General features: G+C 42.3%; 1 protein-coding gene and 1 long non-coding RNA gene across 3 annotated transcripts; one reads left to right on the top strand and one right to left on the bottom strand.

The window, feature by feature from the left end:
- The first annotated feature begins 980 nt into the window (after positions 1 to 980).
- On the top strand, positions 981 to 11,708 carry SMNDC1 (survival motor neuron domain containing 1). Of its 2 annotated transcripts, none has more exons than XM_055793623.1 (6): positions 981 to 1,117; positions 1,771 to 1,890; positions 5,798 to 5,940; positions 7,751 to 7,912; positions 9,024 to 9,177; positions 9,912 to 11,708. In XM_055793623.1, exons 2-6 carry the CDS (start codon positions 1,771 to 1,773, stop codon positions 10,047 to 10,049), a joined length of 717 nt encoding a protein of 238 aa, XP_055649598.1. In that variant the 5' UTR covers positions 981 to 1,117; the 3' UTR covers positions 10,050 to 11,708. The 2 variants fall into 2 exon arrangements, with proteins under 2 accessions (XP_055649598.1, XP_005239309.1); XM_005239252.4 differs by lacking the exon at positions 981 to 1,117 and adding an exon at positions 1,387 to 1,592.
- LOC106112621 (uncharacterized) lies at positions 6,900 to 7,814 on the bottom strand. Its single transcript, XR_001227021.3, has 2 exons — positions 7,724 to 7,814; positions 6,900 to 7,065 (listed from the first exon to the last, which is right to left on the bottom strand). It is a non-coding gene; the product is annotated as an uncharacterized LOC106112621 (long non-coding RNA).
- Positions 11,709 to 13,589: the final 1,881 nt, after the last annotated feature.

Raw genomic sequence — 13,589 nt, 5'->3', positions numbered from 1 at the left:
AATTATCAGCTCATACACCAAGAAACAGAAACGTGTTTTATCTTCAGTCAGGATATCATCTGAGGGGACAAACCAGGTGTCCCAGAACAGGGCAGATGTATTATTGCCCCCTTAATACATCAACAAACCCAAAGTGTCAGAGCGAGGCCACCCTCCCGCGAGGCACTGCGTGCTAACGCCAAGGGACGGGATGTCTGCGGCAGACACCGATCCTCCTGGAAACCTTAAGGAATATTTTGGGTGCCTGCTTAATTTGCCTGGCTCACAAGGCTCCAGGCCAAATTTATTACTGGAGTTCCACCAGGAAGTGTTTTTTTTCTTCTTGTGACAGGCTTGAAAAAGCCACTGAGCTTTCCGACCCTCTTTCCTCTCCTGCTGTAGGCCCAAGTATCACAACTTGCTCTCTTCCACCCCGGCTAGCAGCGAGCCTTGCCTGGCTCAGTTCCAGAAGATGTCTGGTGTCGCCCAGAACAGGAGACAGGAGCAAGCGCACCTACCGGGCGCCCGCAGCCGCGGTCCCCCCGCGCTCCCCCGCGGCACCCAGCGCCCAGGCACCAGGGACGGGACATGGCAGCGCTGGGCACAGCGCGGGGCGCCCTGCGCCGGGGAGGGAGACCTCCACACCGGCTGCAGCCTCTGCCGCTGCCCACCCTGTCGGGGCAGCCGCGGGCAAGGCCGGGCCGGGCCAGCCTCCCCGGGTCTCGCTGCAGGGAACCCCGGGCCGCCGGCCTGAGGCGGCGCCGCGGCGCTCTCCTCTCACGGGGCTCGCAGCGGGAGGTGGGAACCGTCGGGTCCGAGGCCCGGCGACCGCGGGCCGCGCAGGCCCAGGCTCAGGCTCAGCGCCAGGCCCCTGCCCCGGCCCCCGCGCCCACCCCGACGACGGCCGCTCCCCCCGGCACGTGACGCGAGGCGGCGGGCGCGTTGCTGGGGCCGACCAGCGCCGCGCGCCGGCAGCACGTGACCGGCGGGGCGCTCTCGCGAGCGCCGGCCCCGCCCCTCCCCCCGGCTGCGGCGAAGGAGACGGAAGCGGCCGCGGCCCGACGGGACCCAGAGCGGAGGCGCGTCTCCCCCCCCCTCCCCCGCTCGCCCCCGGCCCGGGCCCTGCACGCCCGCCGAGGTGAGAACCGGCGGTTGCTCGCCGCGCCCGCGCTCCACGGCCCGGCCCGGCCCGCTCCGCTCCGCTCGGAGGCAGCCCTGGCCTAGGCCGAGGCTGAGGCCTGAGCCTGGGCCTGGCCGCCGGCGCGGGCCCTCGCCCGGGGCCCGGCTCCCAGCCGCGCCCCGAGCCCTCTCCTGAGGGGCGGGTGGGCCCTGGGCCGCTCCGTGCCGGCCGGGTGGCGCCTGGCGTCACCCCGGGAGGGGCCGGTGCCCAGTGCCGCCGAGGGTTTCTCTGCCGTAAGCGCGAACGGCTGGGGCGGGCGGCGGGGGCAGGCCGCGGTGCGCGGGCGCTTTGCGGGGTGCAGGTAATCTCGGGGCTGGCTGGAGACCCCGCGGGTTACCTGCGGTGCGTTCTCCCTGTGCGCGCAGGCAGGCACGTGTTCCAGCTTTCGCTTGTAGAAGTAGCTTGGGAGTAGCCGAACGGTGCAGAAATCGAGGTAAGTGGCTCTCTGTGGCCAAACAGCCCGTTACTGAAGTTTAGCGAGTTGTGTTTTTAATATTTTGGTAATAGCTTGTCTTGCTGTTTATCGGTTTCACCTTACTTGCACCACGAGAGGTCATTAAAAATCAGCGAGCTTATTTTTGATGCATTTTGTGTGTGTTTGTTTCTTGCAGATGTCAGAAGACCTCGCTAAGCAGTTAGCTAGCTACAAAGCTCAGCTTCAGCAAGTTGAGGCTGCCTTATCTGGGAATGCAGAGAATGAAGATTTACTAAAACTGAAGAAAGACTTACAGGTGAGAGAGAACTTGAGGGTATGAGTAGCTGAAACTTTAGGGTTGTTAGGAAGTATTTAATTTCCCAAATATTTGCGTTGCAGCAAAAGTATATACTTAGTGGGTTTGTTACTTTCTTTTTGCATACTTTTGATACAATTATGGTAGGGTTGGTTTGAAAAAAAACCAGCGTGGCCTGTTTTAAACCTGTCTTGTAGATTAGTATAAAAGATGTATTAATTTATATAGCAAACTCTTCAACTTTAGATTTATTTAGATTTTTAGAGTGATGAAAGATATGCCAGTGCTGTCTTTACTGTCTCTCTTTATTTTCTTTTTAAGCATTTATCAGAAAGTCATCATTTTTTGCTGCTTTTATTATGCTGAAGCCTGATGGTTGGGCTTAACATGGTGCCTTTCTGCTTATTTTTGAGATATCAAATCATTTGATCCAGAATCTGTTTATTCATGACATGCATTTGCAATGATAAAAGCTTCAGACTATAGTTTGTATTCCATGTGTATCTAAGCCTTGATTGTGTTAAGGTTTTTATATGAGAAAGGAAAAGAGTAGTGTTCTTTGTTTGCCACCTGTAGTTTTTCAAACATCTGAGAGCATATCACGTTCTTAAGAGCTAATAAACTTGTCTGGGTCTTAGCGTCTTGTTCAGTGACAGGAAGGCCACCAGCCTAATTTTAAGTCAATAAGTGGTCTTTTAGATTCTTGTGCATATGAAGACACATTGGCATATAAAAAAACCTAGCAGTACTGTTAAAATTTGTCATGAGAGTGCAAGATGCTGCTTCATTTCTGTTGTGGATTGCTTTAGCCATCAGGTCTAAAAATATGTAAAACTACCCGGTACAAGATTCAGTAACCACTAATCTGTGGAAGTAACAGCAATAAAAATGATGCTTCAACCAAAATGAGTAGTGCCTCAAATCGGTGATCTTTAGAATTCTTTTTAAATTACAACGGCTTTGTGCCCACAAGGCACTTTATAGATCATCTTAATGTCCTTTGTTGTACACTGTTAAAAGCATGTGTATATTTTTATATTTTTAAAATGCACAGCAAAACCCATATGGGATGATATTTCCGATACCAACACGACCTCGGCTTTGATATGCAGAGATCATTGATGTGAAAGGACAACTTGCAAACTTTTTAATAAAAGCTTTCTGCACAGAATGGGGAAGATCTTTACACTTTCGTCCCCAAAAGGTTTGCTATCCATATGTTCCAACTTGAAAATGACATAATGTTTTGCAGACTTAATATATGCCAACCAAACTATTGTAAAAATGGGTTTGATGCTTCAGTGTTCCAACTCAGCAGCTTTTTGTCTATTCAAAAAGATTGTTACTGTGTAATTGAAACATTTTTTTTTTTTCTGTCTTAAATAGTGATGCACTGGTGCATTTCATACACTTGGCTTATTCTTGAGTAATAAGATTGAAATAAATATTAGAAGAAACTTTTTTAAGTACTTAGCTTTTCACTTTTTGTTTCACTGAAGCACTTCTAGGACAGTGTCTGTGCACCCAAGAACCAAACTTACCTTTTGTATCAAGAATTGATGGCAGCTGTCATCTTTTGTAATTGGAGATAATAACTGTGGGCATTGTGTTCTGGAGTGTAGAGCTCTGTCTGGCTTTGTAAAGACCAGCTGGTCAGGAAAAATCTTGGCAAACTCTAACTAGTATTCTCTGCAGGTCACACCTTCGTGTCACAGGGATGTGGCAGCGAGCCATATTGTTGAACCCATTTGGCTGTACTGAGCTGCTGTGGTAGTCTAAGTTGTGCTCAGAAATTTTCTTTGAATGAGCCAGTCTGTTAAAGACTTTAGAACTATCTCGTGGGTTGTAATAAAAATGTTTCTGTCTTGTGTGCTTAGCACTATGATAGATGGATATCAGATGAAGATTTTTGCCAAAAGTTTGCTATTGTGTAGCCTGGTGTGTAAGTGACTTCATCAAATTCAAAGAATCCTTGGTAGACTTGTCTGAATTTGTTCACATTTGAGTTCTACAATAAGACATCTGTGAATTTGGCAAGAATAAGTCAATAGTTTCATATAACTAGTAGTCTGCGTAACTGAAACGCTCACTTTAAGGTAGCTTGTGCCTGGTGTGATGTATTTGATCTGCTGAGATAAGATACGTATTTCAAACCACAATGCCTCTTGGATTTGTGGAATACAGCTATCTATGTGTTGAGGAATAGTGTGGGATTTTCCATCTGGGAGGAAAAATCAGGCTAATGCTCTGTGTTCTGCGCAGAGCTCTCAAATTAGGTAACTTGATAACTAAAATCTGTTCTGGTTTAGCTGTAGTGTTATGGAAATTGGAGACCAAATTAGTAGAAGTAACTGTAGGCATGTTTCTGTGCTTACAGTCGCTAGTGATTGCGCTTACAGTTGCACTTGTTTTAGAGGAGCTGCTAGTTAACAAAGAGCAGAACTTTGGTTAGGAAAGTGTTGGAAATTAAGAGCTGCAACAGAAACAAACTGTTAGGCCATTCATGCCAGTTGTATAGTTTATCAGATAAAAATGCATGCAAGTTTATATTGTATTAACTTCTTATTCTTGAACTGCTTATGATCCTTTAGGTTCTTGAGGAATGAAGAACAGCTGCTTTACTGTAAAGCTTTTTATTTTTTTACTGCTTTACTGTTTTCCGAAGCTAGTCGTTGTATACACCCATAGCTGAACTAGGATGTGAAGCTGGGAGGAAAGTTCAGGCTCCACCGAGCCTCAGCTGAACATTGTTTGTCTGTAACCCTCCCCTAATATAAATATTCACTGTTACTTAGTAGAGTGACAATGGTTCATGCTGAGATACTCAAAGAACTGAAGAATTTTTCTTCAAGGATTGCAGAGTTGCTTTGCCTTATACAGAAATTTTAAATGGCCTCTTAGGTGCTGGCTCCTTTGACTTTTAACACTAGTGAAAACCAGTGGTCTTGATTGTACAGAATAAGAATATAATATTGACAGGATGTTGGGGAGGGGCTTTTGCATGCTTCTGTCTGTGAATGGGTAATACTTAAAGGAAATGGAAAAATTTGTTACTTTGTTACTTGTCTTGTAGGACTAGCAAGGGAAGGCCTGACCCGAAATGTTAAGGTCAGGGAATGTAGAGAAAAACAAATGCTTACATCAAAATGACTTAAGGAACTCAATTTCTTTAGCATGCACCTGAATGCTCTCTGTAAATGAGAGGGCTATACAAAGTGGCAGTCTTGCAAGGTACTTTCCACCCTGGCTCTGGGTGCTTCAGTTCAGCCAATCCACATGCTTTTGAGTAAACTGAAAAAATGTTTTATCACTTAGAAATGCTGCAGTCATACTTGTAGTTGTGTGTTTGAAAGATTACTATATATAATATAGCCAGCCATTCCCAAAGGGGAAAGAATAGAAGGAACAGCCAGCTACGCAGAGAAGTGTTGTGTTCTTTCACATTTTGCCTTCAGAGCACTGTCCTGCTGAATACTTGCTCTGCTGCCACGTGTGGTTTGCGGTCAACAGCCAACATCACATGTAGCCATGTGTAGTCACACCGTTGATTTTTCCTTTGTTTTTTATTGAGACGGTCTAGCTGTGCCTTTGTGTCTATAGATAAACAATTAATCTAGGAAAAAAATGCTATAATAAGAATAGGCTGCATTTTGAAAATTTGAGGGGGGAATCAACAATACTGCGATACAGTGAGGACCGTACATCTTTTTATCTACGTTGGCAATGAGTAAGTTTAGTTAAATGATTAAAAAAACCAAACTTAGTCCACTCTATATCAGCTATGAATTTAATATAGTAACTTGATAACTTAAAAAAAAAATAATGAAACTAGTGAGCTTGGGGTAAAAATATGCATGGTAACAGAGTTTGAATAATTGTTCTTTGTGGGTTTTTTGTCTTTTTATAGGAAGTCATAGAATTAACCAAAGATCTCCTTTCAACGCAACCTTCGGAAACTCTTGCAAGTTCTGACAGTTCTGCTTCTGCTCTGCCCAGTCACTCCTGGAAGGTTGGGGATAGGTGTATGGCAATATGGAGTGAGGATGGACAGTAAGTGTAGAAAACTTCTCTAACAGTTACATGAAATAGTTCAATGGTAAGAGACTTTCATTCAGTTTGAACTGCCACTAGGGTGTCTAAAACAAAAAATAAATTAGGAAATAAATCTGATATTAGGTATTCTTGTACTGTCTGTATTAAAGATCAGTATTTTAGATAAAAAGAAAAAAGATGTGGAGTCTTTTTAGAAATGCCTTATTTGTCACTAACTTTATAAAAGTAGGGTAGCTTTGGTAAATTACTATTTGTTAATGTAAAAAATGGCAGACTTTCATGAACTGATCTGTCAGGGCGGTCTTTTTGTAAAGGTTTCAGGATGTGTAATTCATAATTTGTCATTGCATTCATGCATATGTAATTGATTACTATTAAGAAGAATCCTTGCTGTATCTCCATTTGTGCCTCTAACCGGAAATCAGTTTTAACTGGAAATGCTGGGTTTGGCTATGAAATAACTAGCCATGTAATGTAATGATAGAACAAATCAACCTTTTGGATTGGACCCTGTTACATTAGCCTGGGAAGCTCTGGGAACCCAAGCAGTTCATTCTGATTTCATAATACTTGAAATAAACATTCTAAAATTCCTTTCCATACTGCAAAACATATAACTGTTGCAGCTTTTTAAAAATTACTATTTACGCAGGACTAATATGCCAATCATTGCCACTTTGAGACGAGCTCTGTTGTTCAGCAAATGTGGTTCTATTAACAATATAGTAACCACATAGAGAGATACTGGTATAGCTGTTGATGTCTTGGGTAGAAAACAAACCTAAAAGTGAGCAGTTTCTCTGTCACAGATTATTAATGACTAAAATGCTTTTGTGTAAGAAAAATTGAATCTTACTGTCTTAGGTCACCGCTGGGTCCTTCTTGCTCTGATCACTGGGTTAGAGGATCAGGGCTTGGGGAAGAATGTCCACTGAAGTGGATCTTATTGGACTTAATTGTATTGTGCTTTTTTTTTTTTTTTTACGCCCCTGCTTCTTTTGCAACATTCCTTAACTGCCCAGTGTCACATGAAGAGCTAGCCAGAGATTAATACTTTTTACCTCATGCAGTTTGGGTTTCCACGTATTTTCATCTAGCTCAACTCAAGATGATGTTAGCCCACTGAAATTGCACAAGAAATTGATTTAGTGTTAACTGAAGCATTGTCTATGAAACATCTCATCTTATTCCTCTATTTGCTTTAGATGTATCCTTTTGCTCCAAATTTAGACTCTTGTCTCTTACTCTTTCCCATTACGAGGTCAGTTTGACCAAAATTTCTGCTAAAATTCCAGAACTGTTATTTTAAATTACTAAGAAAGCTTTTAATTTTGCAAGTGTTGAAGAGAGAATACTTTGAAAGCTTTGGGTTTTCTTAATTCTTTTTCATATGGAGAAAAATGGAACTAAAGCTTTGCTCTTGTGAGGTGACATTTTCTGAAACTCCTCAGTGAATACAGTATTTTGTTGGTGTGGGTGGTTTTTTTTTTCAGTCTCATGACCTGACAGAACTAGAACCAAATGAGGATAGCTGATTAGATTTGCCCCAGCGTTAATCATTAGTCTTGGTAATTGTGACGCTATTGCTTCTTGATGCTAGAGGTCAAATACAGCAGATTCCAGACTTTGTACAGGTGTCCCTTTTGACCTTAAGAAAATGATCTTTTGGTTTGATTTGTGTATCGTCCCTGAAGGCCGGTATTTGAAAATATTTTACTTAATGCCATTAGCTGGCTGACAGTTTAGGTGTTGAAGGGCTGAGTATTAAAGCTTTACTCACATGCTTACAGCCATGATATCTTTACAGGTGTTATGAAGCTGAGATTGAAGAAATAGATGAGGAGAATGGAACAGCTGCGGTCACATTTGCTGGATATGGCAATGCTGAAGTTACGCCTCTGTTCAACCTCAAGCCTGTGGAAGAGGGAAGAAAAGCAAAAGAGGACAGTGGCAACAAACCCATGTCCAAGTAAGTAATACACAGGCAGAAGTCTGAACGCTTTGGGGGGTGTTTTTTTCCTCTCCCAGGTATAAAAATAGGTTAATGAAATAGAACATCTTTTTTTGAGATTTTACATCTCTTTAACACGTTCAAATATTTGCTTGAAAAAGGATCTTAAATCAATCTAGCATGTAATTTTTGGTAGATCACTGTGGCTGGTATCATGTGTGTTATGTATCCTGGCAAGATAACATCATAGGCTTTGGGTTTACTCAGGTGATGCCATTTCAAGATATCAAGTATGTAAGAGGTAGATTAAAAAAAGTTAGTACTTTTTCGTTGACAGCAGAGAGCCTACAGGTTTCAGGGCAGATCTAGTGGAGGATCTGTGATCTGGCAAACTATGATCTGGTGTAAGAAGAAAGACTTCTGCTTCTGCCCCATCCCTGTGTTAGGATAGCTGTGTTGACCCCATCGCAGGGGAGATATGCTTTACTCAGTATCCTGCTGTGTCTAATACAGAAGGGTATTTTTATAGACTGAAAACATTTTAATGGGGGGTGGGGAGAAGGTGGTACAGTTCTGGAGTTTGTTATAGGCAAGGATTCCTTCCTTAAGAGATCATTGTAAGGGATGCAGCATTGTGGCATGGGTCAACTGCTTGAACCTTCCTTATCTTTACCGAAGTAACTTATCTTTGTTCTTTTCCTTCCATCCCTATCCAATGCTTGGTAGCATGAGAGCCCTGCAGACCTCCAAAAAAGTTTGGGCTTTTCACTCTAATGGGCAATTTTAAATTTTCTAAACCCTAGATGTTTCTGCAGTGTAGAAGTGCTGATAGGTACACTTTCAGTTTCAGAAGGGAATTGCATGTAGTCCCATGGGTTGTTGCATTTGGCATGGTCTTAATCGGGTAGCAGTGGTGGTTGTTCTTATGTTCAAATATATAAATAAGCAAGACAGTGCTTATGCATGGAAAGACTAGTTTGCTCTTTTTTTCTAGAAGTGGAGAATATTTACAAGCTTTGTTTTCTGTCATTTACTTTTGGAAAACTTCTGTGCATGTCTGTCTTACAGGGGATTTAGTTTCTTACAGGAAAAGGCACAAGTATAAAATGTCTCTTTTCCTTCTCTCCAGAAAAGAGATGATAGCCCAGCAACGAGAGTATAAAAAGAAGAAAGCTTTGAAAAAAGCTCAGAGAATTAAAGAACTTGAACAGGAACGAGAGGACCAGAAAGTCAAGTGGCAACAGTTTAACAACAGAGCCTATTCTAAGAACAAAAAAGGCCAGGTTGGTTTGGTTTTGTCAGTATGTGAATAACAGGGTGTAGACTTCTATGCAGTACTTCGGGAGAGAGGAGGAAGTGGTTTTTAAAGGGGGTTCATCCTTGGGCTTCTGAAGTGTGCAGTTTGGTATTCTGTAAACTTAAAAGGCCTGGTTTTGTACTGGGTGACTTTGGAGGAGTGCTCTTTTAAGAGACTGAGCTTGCCCTTAGCTTGGAGAGCTGGGCTCACTGTCAGCTGCCAGGTGGTGTTTGTTGGAGCTTAGAACCTGAGGGTCTGTCTAAACCTCCAAGCCTGACTTGTGTTTGTTGACCTGGCAGACAGGGTGCCAAGTAATTGTCCTGGAATAGTAAGCATAATGCAGAAGGGTAGCAAGGACATTTTAAAGCCTTATTTCATTTTTATCGTGGCTTGACAGCTGCCAGACATAGTGGTAAAACTTCAGTCTTCCTTATGAACAATTGTTAGAGATCAACTTATGAAAGAATTTTATTCATTATTGGCCTGACCCAAGGACCTGAGTACCATGATGACATGCAGTACTTAGATGCCAGGAAGTTCCCAGCTCTGTTGTCTCACTTGCTGATAACACGCCACGGATGGGCTAGCCTTTAGAAAGTGTGCCCATCTATAGAGTAAGAAGCTGAGACTACTGAAGCCCTTCAAATGATAATGATTGCTTGTTTTTTTAAGAGCCAGTTAGTAGTTACTCAGAAATGGTGTTTTCTGTTTCATTTGCAGGTAAAAAGGAGTATTTTTGCTTCCCCTGAGAGTGTAACTGGCAAGGTTGGAGTTGGAACATGCGGAATTGCAGACAAACCTATGACACAGTATCAAGATACCTCTAAATATAATGTCAGGCATTTGATGCCTCAGTAACGGGGGAAAAAGGTGGAACTTCATCTCTGCAGGGCTTTACACTTATCTTTTTATCATTATATTTTTCTAAAAGTAAATTATTTGTTGGCACATAGTGAGTAGTCCATTTTGTCACCATCACTTGGCTTCAGCTGATACAAGCCTTAAATCTCCAGCTACTGATTTGACCCCCCCATCGTTAAACTTTTTGTAGTTGCATTAAAATACATTCTGCAGGTAAATGCTTTCATGAACTGCTGTTGCCTGTTATTCTGAAAGCAGCAGTTATCTGCAGCTTTGACCTTCCATTCATATTAGCAGTGAAGGTTTTTTTTTTGTTTTGTTTTTTCCTTAAGAAAAGTGGTGGTATAAAACTGGCACTGTAACAGCCTCCCTCGTTTCTGTAGTCACAGTGCTGCCTGCTGTCTTGGTGACAAGCTCAGCATTACAGAGCTGCTGCAGCTCTGGGAGAGAGAGCTAGATGCCATCGTAGCTCATATGTCACATGGAATTGCTAAGGAAGTTGCAATGACTCCCTTACAAACCCACTGAAGATAGATTTGTACAGCTGTAAATGAGAGCAGAACAGGGCCAATAGGATCTTTATTACTAATGATTCATGTGCTAGGAACAATAAATCTGACTTGAATTCCTGTCTGAATTTCCTGTCCTAGAAGTTAAGCAGAGGAGATCCTGGTTTTGGAGTTTTTGTTGTTTTTTTTTAAATAAAGTTTAAATAGGAAGTTATTGAAAGGTTATTGGAATGTAACCAGTCATAGGACAAGGTATCTAGACTCCCAGTTCCAAAGTAGAGAACTGTACTTAAGAATATCCACCCCTCCCGAAGGATCAGAGAGTTGGAGAACATAAATGGTTGTGCTTTGGAAAGGAGCCATCATTTCCCCACTTGTAGATCTTGTAGGTTTGGTACGGTCACAGACCTGGAATATGCAGTAACAGCTGGTGTCTGGGCCTCTTCCATCCTGTCAAGTAGAACTGCAGCACAGCAGATACAAATGCCTAGATCCCACTTAGTTGTGAGTGAGTAAAGGTTAGTCTGAAGTCTTTGTCCTTAAGTAATTGACTGGCTCCAGTGTTCATTGTATCTTCAGCTGTATTACAGTGCTGCTGAACCCCTTCAATTTTATTCAGGAAACCATGTGTAAAAGCTCTCGCTTTTCTTGTATTTTATGTGATTTGCTTTCCTCTGTTACTTGTCTCTCACTTACGGTAGTGGTGCCATCTCTGAACCCGTAACGTGTTTAAAAAAGTTAATGGGTAGCCCTGTATACAATGTAGATATTATTTTTGTAAAATCTAGGGCTGAGTTAATGGACAAGAGTACATCAGCTATTTCCCTCCTTAAATAATTAAAGGGTGTTTCTTGTCCATTAACCCTGACCATTATTTCCCTGTATATTATGTTAATGTAGCTCATTTTGTAATTTGTTAACTAGATCAGGTCACGTCAGCAATTGTTGATGCACTGATTGGTGGAAATGTCCATCAGTTACCTGAGTCACAACTCAAGCTAAACTCTACAACTGGTAGTTTAGAATCCATACATAGAAAAAAGTTCTCCCTATAATGGGAGAAGGTGATTTTTATGAATACAAAGTGTGTTAATTTCAGTTTTGTATGTTTAACTTTTATTAAATAAAGTGTTTAAAATCTGCTGGATATATTTGACAAAGTGTAAGTGTATGTGGTGGTGGTGGGGGAACAGCAAACGATCAGGAAAGCACTAAGTATACAATCTGCTGCACGGCAAAAGCGAATCAGGAGCACTTCACACTTCCTGCAAGATGAAGTAATGTTGCCCAATTCCTGAACTTCACTAGTAGCAGGAAAGGGGTTACATTTTCTTTTCTGTAGAAAAGCTTGTAACTTAAAATAATCTGACCACTGCTTTTCAGAAAGGGTGTTTGTAGTGTGGACTGTACCCTACAGAGACACATCTCAGCCGTGATGTTAACCAGGTAGTAGTCCTGCTAGGTGGACAGCTAACTCATTAAGGAAGGTCACTTCTCTTCCACTGTATCGCTGCTGTGATACAGCTGTAGTGTATCCCTTTCACTATCCAGAAAAAAGTTCAGACTTCTTGAAAACACACAGCACTGGAGTTTCCAGGAAGCCATGAGCTCTTCCTTAACAACACCTGTTCTTTTTGAAAAAACAAAAGTCTTTGGAGAAAGACAATTAATCCATACCTGATACATACTATGTGTGCTCATCTGTTTGATGGATTCCTTGTTCACTAGTCCTGAAGAGAACTTAAGGTACGGTGAGTCACCAGAATGCAACAGGTGCGGGAGCCTCCCTCATGATAATGTCCAGTCCAGCCCAAGTTAAAACTAGTTGGTCTCATGGACTTCTTTTTGCTGAGCCTTTCCAAAAAGATTTAGCAAAACCAGTATATTTCCTTTGACGAACTTACTGTTCACCTCTCTTAAAACACGGGCTGGCTAATGAATTTTGTGGTAACTCTTCCATTGGGCACTGCAAAGAAATACTGACTGTTAGTTTTTATACCCTTTGTCCTTAAATGCCTTACCTGGAATGCACAGGGACCCTGCGATACCACTGTGGCTGGGGTGGTCTGATCTATGGAAGAGACAGCATTTCAAAGACAGCTTGTATAAATAAAAAAAACCCCAACCACCAATACTTCAATCTTGGCCACACAACCATTCCTTGTGGCACTTCCTTGTGGTGGTGGTTTTTTTTTTTTTTAAATCCTGTTTCCTCATCTGCAGGATGGGGCCAGTTCATGTGCAGTCTGGCTTTGGGGCACTGCCTTCATAAAGTGTTTTGGACTTTATTCACATTGGACTTCTATTCACATGGGAAAAAATAAATCACGAGCAAAGCAATGCTGGTAATTTGCAAAACAGACAAACAAAATTTGCAAATGCTGAAGTGACCTGAAATGTGCACGGCTGTTTTGGCACTAGTTTGTTGAGGTTTTTTCATAATTTATTTTCCAGTTTTATTAGCTGATCTAAACAAGAAACCTGGTTTTTCAACACTCATGCTCTCCATTCACTTCTGGGCCTCTCAGCAGGCAGAGTTAAGTACCTGCCCCAGTGCTAGCAAATCCTACTGTAAAGCAGAAATACTGAAATGACAGTTACGTGTAAAGGAGTGCAAAACTACTCAGCTAGAGCCATTGGGGAAAAGATACTTCTCAGAGAACAGTATCCTCACGATGCAAAATGACCAGCATGGGCTACATATTTCCTCTTGAAACTAAGTTACTACAGGAAATGTTTACCTAGTACAGCCTCAAACTACAAAGTGTGATCTATTGCGGAAATTAAACCAGCACAAATCTGACTCAAAAATCTGGGACCGCTTCAGTCAGTTTAAGTATTTAGAAGAGTAAGTTTTGATGGTTGCGGCAATCCATTTGTCTTTTGCTTTCCCTTATGCCAGAGTGAGAGTGGTGTGTTGCTTATTTCTGTAGGTGCTTGGTCTCAGAGGTTTGTAAGTACAAAAAAAGGACTTTAACTTAGAAGACTGCAATTCAACACAGATGTTTAGAAATCAGAAACGATAGCA

This window comes from Falco peregrinus, chromosome 1, assembly GCF_023634155.1.
Source record: "Falco peregrinus isolate bFalPer1 chromosome 1, bFalPer1.pri, whole genome shotgun sequence".
NCBI classification, from domain to species: Eukaryota; Metazoa; Chordata; class Aves; order Falconiformes; family Falconidae; genus Falco; species Falco peregrinus.
Note: the sequence above shows the minus strand (reverse complement) of the source record. Positions and strands in the feature narration are given on the sequence as shown.